The 8,142-nt window shown below is 47.0% G+C and overlaps 1 protein-coding gene across 2 annotated transcripts in view; it reads right to left on the reverse strand.

Moving 5' to 3' along the window:
- gphna (gephyrin a) overlaps window positions 1–8,142 on the reverse strand; it is a 24,395-nt gene that overhangs the window by 11,032 nt on the left and 5,221 nt on the right. For both annotated transcript variants that reach the window (XM_005751730.2, XM_005751729.2), the window contains exons 2-7: window positions 3,324–3,402; window positions 3,182–3,239; window positions 2,644–2,736; window positions 2,475–2,569; window positions 1,893–1,959; window positions 534–839 (exon numbers count right to left, since the gene is read on the reverse strand). In XM_005751730.2, the coding sequence (XP_005751787.1) occupies window positions 534–839; window positions 1,893–1,959; window positions 2,475–2,569; window positions 2,644–2,736; window positions 3,182–3,239; window positions 3,324–3,402 (698 nt within the window). The remainder of the gene's footprint in view (window positions 1–533; window positions 840–1,892; window positions 1,960–2,474; window positions 2,570–2,643; window positions 2,737–3,181; window positions 3,240–3,323; window positions 3,403–8,142) is intronic.

The following is an 8,142-nucleotide window of genomic DNA, read 5'->3' on the forward strand; positions in this document are numbered from 1 at the left end:
TCGAACCACCGACCTTCTGATTAGTGGCTGACCTGCTCTGCCACCTGAGCTACAGCCACCCCTTCAGTGTTAAAACCTGACAAGTTGTTCCTTTTATAAAGGAGCCATAATGACCAGTTTGATCGAAACTTCTTGACAGCGTCCGACACAGGTCACGTGATGCTCTGTCACGTGACCTATGGATCTAAACGTGACGACGGATTGAAAAACGAGTTTCCTTGGTGCTCATTTCTTCTACAGTTATAAGAACCTGCAATGCCCCGTGGGCAGAGCCTGTAATGACCCGCCTGACCCTGAAGAGGAAGTGTTTTCTAAATGTCATTCCGCTACTGGGAGGCGGGCCTCCTGTCTTCCGTCCTGCCCGCGGAGCGCTCGCTTCCCGGTAATTTCTGTGCGTCCTGCAGCAGCCGCTGCATGCGTCTGTAGTACAGTAGCTGCTGCAGTGACCCACTTTCCCCACACTGATCATTAAACTTTCATTTGGCAGCTTCCAGCACCGCCGCCGCTCTACGTGCGGCCTGCGCACCGCTTACCTTGGCAGCGATGGCGGCTGCGGTGATGTGGGAGGAGCCGTGCTGGTGGTGGTGGTGATGATGGTGGTGGTTGTGCGCGTGCCGACCTCTCCTCCGGTCCTCCTCTTCGTCATCCTCCTCCTCACACTGGGTCCCGCGCTCCATGGTGTGTGTGTTGGTGTGTGTGTTGGCGTACGTGTTGGCCTGCAGAGGGGAGGGGGAGGGCAGCTGCTCCAGGGCGGCGTGCGTGGATTTCACCCGGACCGTGGCCTCGCGCAGCAGGTCAATGGCGTGAGGCAGAGCGGGCAGAATGAACTGAAAACACTCCTGAAAAATCAAAGTTTCATCATCATCGTCGTCATGGCGTCAAACTCTCACAGCAGACGCTGCACGCACAGTGGATCGTTTACACGAACAGTAGTTGCGCCGAGTAGTCCAAGCAAAGACTCCCCCATCCCAAACCCAGCCACCTCCTCCAGCTCATCCAAGTCATTCCCAAGCCTGTCCTGGGTCTGCCCCACGCCTCCTCAGCCAGAGGCCGTCCAGGAGGCGTCCTGGTCAGATATCCAACCATCTGAACTTCGATGTGGAGGAGCAGCAGCTCTACTCTGAGCGCATATCAAAAGTCTGAACTCCTCCCTCCATCTGTAAGGGAGAGGCCAGCCACTGAAGGGCGAGCTGCTCCTTTCAACCATTCTGAGTTTTATAGACTCAGGGTGGCACTCCGCCATTTTTTGGCTTTCTCATCCCCGCTGCAAACCGCTCCTGTGTGAGCTGGAGGCCACCTGAACAGAACCACCAGATCTCGAGAGCACAAAGGTAAGACACCTGGCTCCACCTACAAATCCTGTCTGTAAACAGTCTGACTCACTGCCGGCAACACGGAGCGAGTGGGCATTAGGGACACAGAAGTCCATGAGCTCCCACACTTTACAGATGCATGTGAACTGGACTGCAGTGATGTGTGACAGGTGTACTGGTTTCACTGGTGCACACAGAGTCTGAGCTCAGACACGCCGTCCTCCTGACTCAGCCTGTGTTACTCTGAGCTGTGGATCACACACGTTTGGTGGCTTAGACACTCAAACTTTATATTTTCAGACTCTGTTATACTTTTAAAAGCTGCTCGACATTTCAGGACGTTGCTTGAACGCACTCAGACTGAGCTGGTCAGGGAGGAGGTTGGAGACACCCACAGAGGTCTGTAATCCAACATCTGTAGTTTTGTAACGACGCAGTTCAACTCTTCCTACTTTAACGGTAAATAACACAAACGCTGAGCTCCACCTGACTGGATCGCCACGTCTTACGACATACCCGGCGAGTTCAGTGCAAAGATCCACACGGTGCAGACTGAGCAGAGTAAAGTCAGACTCGTACCTGAGAGCCTTTCTTGCTTCCTGGAAGGTTGATGATCAGAGTTTTGCCACGAATACCACAAACAGGCCTGCAGAGGAGAGGACACGGCACACAGAGCAGGTTAGAAAACAAACGTTTCCACACTGTGTCAAACTTAAACTGCACCGTTCATCAGAATCCAGTGAGTAACAGAAGAAACAGGAAGTGACACGTTCAATGTGACTGACAGCACCTAACCAGGTGAATCAGAGACGTGATTGGCTGTAAGAAGATCCTCCCAGAGAGGCCGAGAGTTCAAGATGGTCATGTGACAGGACTAACTGTGAAGGCACCATTAATGCAGGAGCACATCTGGAGGTTCAGGAGGAACATCTGCCACAGTCTGCTTCTTATCGGAGCTCCATAACTGACCCGAGTACAGCTTTGACATCATCCTCTGACACACCTGCTGATCACCTCAGAGGGTTAAAGCTCGGTGGGCAGACGTGCTGCCGCATTAAATTCAGACAGTTTCCCAAAACATTCCAGATCCAGATGTGAATTTACAAAGATAAACGCACGCCACGTTACAGTGACTGGTCAATGAGCAGTGAGAGCGCTCACCTGGACAGCATGCCCAGTGGCGTGACGTTGAGAGATCCCATCAGCATGGCCAGAGCCATTCCCGGAGCCTCTCGCTCGATCACCTCCCTGGTGGCCTAGAAAACGACAAACCACAGCGAGTTAGAACACGGCGGTCTGCCGTCGAGCCGCGCCTCTGAACCTCCTGTACCTCAGGAGTAACATCTCTCGGAGCAAAGCCGGTCCCTCCGGTCGTGAGGATGAGGTTCAGCTCCTGTTCGTCGCACCACTCCAGCAGAGTTTCCTGCAAACACACATAGCTCGTCACCGCCAAAATAAAAGCACCAACGCTGAGCAGCCGCAATCACAGCCACAGAATCAGAGAAACAGAAACGTGTCAGTCTGAAATGCCGGCGGTGGCGATCACGTGGACACAGTGATGCATAAAGACAGAGGCCACGTTGCTCGTGCATGTGGAGCAGACGTCAGTACACGATTAGAAATCATCACAACTCAGAATTTTTACTGATTTCTAATTTGTTTCAATCCAAATCCTTAACGTGTATTTATGATGCTCAGTGGGTTTAAACCAGTTTACCGCCGTCTGACTGGACGAGAGCTGCGGACGACCTCACTTACACGTAGACCCCGCCCACTGACAGACAAACGTCTGTGAAAAAGCGTTAAATCGTTTCCCTTTATTGGCACAAACAGAGATATTAAAAAAGGACTCCTGTTTTTGGGATTACCTTGATCTCGTCGATCTCATCTGGAACGATCTTGTAGGCCGCGATGACTCCTCCTAGTCTGCAGGAAGTGACACAATGACAGTTACTGTCATGCTGCTCATGTGTGTACGTGCATGCTGCAGATCTGCTCATGAGGACTCACAGCGAGGGGTCGTGGACCAGGTCCTTCAGGTTCACGCCGCTGCGGTCCTCAGCCAGGTTCTTGAAGCAGCTGTCGCTCACTGCAGAGGAAGAATAGCTCAGCACGGTTTCTCTCTCACACACACACACACACACACACACACACACACACACACACACACACACACACACACACACCCTCCTCCTCCTCACTTCCTGTCACATGTCTCGTGTTCCAGTGTTGCAGGTTTCTAACACTAAGCTCAGAGTGTGAGCCCAAAGCTAAGGCTGCTCTGAACTCTCAGGCTGGACCTGCATGATGTCACAAATAGGGGACACCCTTGTATGCTCATCTCAGCTGCGGAAGCCCCGCCTACCTGTTGTTTGAACCCTCTGTTTGTGAGAGGCAGCCAATCAGAACAAAGGTCCAAGGACATTGTAAAGAAAAGCGTCTGTACTTCTTTAAGTTGTTTCTTCAGTTCTTCAGAACTGAAGAAGCTTCTAGGATGAGAGGTGAAACGTCTTCAAGCTACTTAAAGAAGTCCAGACGCTTTTTTTCCCCCCAAGCTCCTTAGACTACGATCATCTGGATGACTGAGAACTAGGGCTGCCACAAACAATTATTTTGATAGTCAACTAGTCATCAATTATTTTTGCGATTAGTTGACTAATCAGATCATCATCCATTAGACGTAAAACGTACAGCTTATTGCACCAGCAGCTAGAGCAGGGCGATATGACCAAAACTATTTATCACGATATACATTTGAAAATTTGCGCTAACGATATAACTGACGATGTAATTGACACTAGACAAAATACTTCACAACTTTATTAGTGCAAAAACCCCATCAATGTATTTTCACTTAAACAAGCAGCTGTTTTTTTATGTGCATTAAAGTAATATACAAATGTAACAGTGCAAATGCAAATTCATTGCTGACAGTTTAACCAAAAGGCATTTCCAGTGGAAACTGGCCGACATATCCTCAGCATAACCATGTATAATATCCACTAAACTTAAAAACAGGTTATACACACACAATACGGTAATATTATGTTGAAGCACAGTACGTATCACTCCGCGAGGCTCCTGCCTACAATAGCAGTAATGCTCTGACAATCCATCAAGCGGTGCGGCTTCGTAGCTTAGCAAAGTCGTACTAAAGCATTTGACAGATTTTCGAGCGCCGTGTACGACATAAAATTGTTTCGAGGTCAGTAAACACAACCAGAGTTCATACATAAGGCTCACGGGATTATAAGGGACACTGTCGACTTTCAGAAAAATCAAAGGATTGATTTTAAGTGTGCCGTATTTTCCAAACAACACGGTAATAACGACAGCCCGCTAGCATGCTCTACCAAAAATAGTGCTTTGTTGTGTATCTGACGAACGAAAGCTAAACCAGTTCCACACCACTGAAGTTGCAGCATTTTTACAAACCAATTCAGCTTCATCGGTTTCATTCAATGATCCGCTTTCGCGCTTCTCATTCTGCATCACCACCATGTGCGTATGTAAACATAGGCACTGCGCATGCGCGTTTTACCCATATTCTTTTGCGATATTTCATTTTCCTATCGTTGCCCAAAATTACACCGTATTACCGTGAACGGTATGATATAGCCCAGCCCTACCAGCAGCATCTGCTCTTATATAACTATCATTAGCTTACAGCTTTAAGTGTTTAAGGTATGTGCTAACTAAAAATAAAGACAAGATGACAGTTTATTAAACTTTAATGAAATTTGCAGATTGTTTCTGTGAGGTTTAATAAACTCCTTGCTATATAAAATATAACAGGACACCGGAGTATATTCTCCAGCATCTCACACTTCTGATAATCAGCTGTCTGTCTGACGTTTTTCAGCTGTGTGAAAACCACCCAGGGAATTAAGAAAGTTTTACTTAATCTAATCTCAGCCAAACAGATTTACTCACGAACAAATAAAACACTGAAAAAAAGCCAAACAATAACATTTTCAGGTTATCTAAGTGACTTATAGATCACGTTTAACCTGAGTAGCGAAAGACAGCGGTGGGTCTGAAAACAATTTCCCAGGAGTGTGCCGTTCTCGCCAGCTCTAGTGAGCCTTGAACCCCGGCTAGCTATCGAGTTGGTGGTTAACAGACGTCTCCGAAAACATCGGAGCGCTTTTGAAAATATGTGGTGTCTTGATAAACTGAGCAGATATTTGAGGTTTACACAGCTACATTCTCGCCTGAAAATATCTTAAACGTTTATTTTGTGACCCAGAAAGAAAAATAAGAGTAATATTAAAACTAACTAGCTGCCGCTATTGTTGGAAACTGGAATTGGCTGAGCTGCGCTATGAATTCTGGGATAGGTTGTGCCACAAAGGATACGCCGACCCATCCTTCAAATCTGGGGAAATGAAGGTCACATTTGGAGGAATCTTCGAATTTGGACAGTCTTCGCCGCGTTGCTGTAACATAATCGGCCTACAAATGCGGCCTCCGAAGGATGCGGCCTGAATTTGGTCACAGCTACGATACCGGACACAGCTTCTTCTTCGGGGTTTAACGGCAGCTGGCATCCTTGTACATGCAGTGCTGCCATCTTCTGTTTCAGTCCGTTATTACACTCTTAAATCCTACTACTTATTCCTGCGTCTTTCAGGATCTTACAAAGTTTCAAACGACGCGTCGACTATTAAATTAGTCGTCGACGATTTTGATAGTCGACGTAATCGTGGCAGCCCTACTGAGAACCTTCACAGACAATCAGAACAAAGCTGTCTTAAAGGTGGAGGAGCTAAATCGGCTCAATTCAGACATGGATGAACCGAGGAGCTGCACAAGGCTCAGTGTGAGATAAAGAAGGATTATTATCAACTGTAAATCATGCAAAGCTGCTGTAGCAGAGTCCAAAGATAAAAACAGGGAGCTGGAAACCAACAGGATGAGTTTTTTTGGAGGATCGAAGATTCTCCACAAGTTACAAGAACACAGATGCCAAAATATCATCGTCCAGTCTTAAAATGAAAGAGCAGGAAGTTAGCAGAACAGGTCGTTGTTAGCGTCATCCGTGTGAACAAAATCTTTATTTTTGAGGGGAAGTCAGAGAGTAATGATCACAAAGAATAAATGGCACTTACAAATGAGAGTGACAGAAACAACAAATTCAAAGGACGCCTGGTAACGCTGTGCCAACAAGACTGAACAACTGCAGAGTTTGAGATCAGCAGGACAAAACAAGACCTGCAGGTCCTCGTCATCTCCAGCAGAGCGTCCAAACAAAACCACGGCCACAGGGAAGACCTCCTACACTGATCACATGACCAACAACAACCACAATGAAGTGTGAGGGACAGCTGAAGAGCTCCATGTGAAGATCTACTGACTGAAATGTTGCGGCCGTGTCGTCAGAGCTGAAGGACGGACCTTCAAGGACCCGCTCAGGGTGAAGTGCTGCAGAGGAAGATGGAGGAAACGGCGGTCCGATAACTCTGAGGAGCTGGCAGGGAAGACCTCGGCAGATTCAAAAAACCATCGCTCACAACCACGAAGCTTGTAGAAGAACGCCGTCCTGCAGGTGTGCTCAGTGCCGCTGCAAGTCCAGAGTTAACGGATCAAGACAAACAATGATGAAATAGCAAAGAGCAGCGCATCTAAGGAAGCAGGAATAGACCGAGAATTCGCACGTCACATGACAGGAAGCCCTGATCTTCCTCATCCAGACTTTGGACTTCAAAGGGGGACAACGTCAGTCAACTTCAGCTGTTTGGTTAATTTCCTCCTGCTGTTTTCTGATTCCTGGACTCTACACGAGTATCCTCACCTGATTCACAGCTCAGTCTGGCTTTCAATATGATTTCAGTGGTTTGCTTCGCAGGTTTTAAACCGTTTGTGTACATAACAGCAGGAAAGACTCTCACACTCAGCTCCAATCTGATGAGCGACAGTAAACGAGAAGAGTAACGCCAAAACATAGGGTTTTTTATTTTTTTTATTTATCATGCTCCTCTTGTCCTTTATTACTTTATTTCACGTCAGGAACTCAAATACAAGGAGTCAGCATCCGGACTGGGAAACGTTTGATCAGTGCTCGCCTACGAATATTAGCAGAAACAGTCACAGTCAAAAGAAAGTAGGAAAATAAGCTAGTTTAAAATCTGGTCCTTAGCTAGTTTAAAATGATTTAAATACAACCTTAAAAAAACCCCAATGTGACATATTAAACTTAGTCAGAATTCATTTATGGGAAAATAGGTCAAAATACAGAAACTGTGTGAGACCTCGACCCTCGCTGCTTCTATAGGAGAGAACAGGGTGGATCCACATTCTCCCAGCAGTGGATGCAGCAAATTCACCAAAAGATCAGAGCGTGCAGTGCTCAAAGGAACTGAACAGGAACGATGTGCTCTGAGACGAGGCCAGAGTGCAGATGTCTCACAGATAAAGCTGGGACCAAACTGGGTCATCAGCAGGACAAAGATCCAACAGAACAGCTGAAAAAGGAAAGAACGGAGCTGCTGCAGAGCTCAGAAAGCTGTGCATGAACGAATGCTGCAGACCTCAACGACCAAAGCTCATCCACAGTGATGGCGCAGACCGATCACTGCAGGTCACTGCTGCTGAAGGAGCTACACCACTTCTGGATTTGGTCTTTTTGTTAAATATTTACTGTGTAATGTACAATGCGTTGTTCATCTGAGGTTGTATTTTCTTATTTTTAACACCAAATTTTTTCTGATGTCCTGACACGTAAAACCTTACGACAGACAGATGGCGTACGATGCAGTATCGTGCTCTGGTTGTCTGTGTTATTTGGTGTGTTCAAACTAGGGCTGCTCAATTAATCGAATTTTAATCA

This window comes from Pundamilia nyererei, unplaced genomic scaffold (assembly GCF_000239375.1).
Source record: "Pundamilia nyererei isolate P.nyererei 1_Seehausen unplaced genomic scaffold, PunNye1.0 scaffold00324, whole genome shotgun sequence".
NCBI lineage: Eukaryota > Metazoa > Chordata > Actinopteri > Cichliformes > Cichlidae > Pundamilia > Pundamilia nyererei.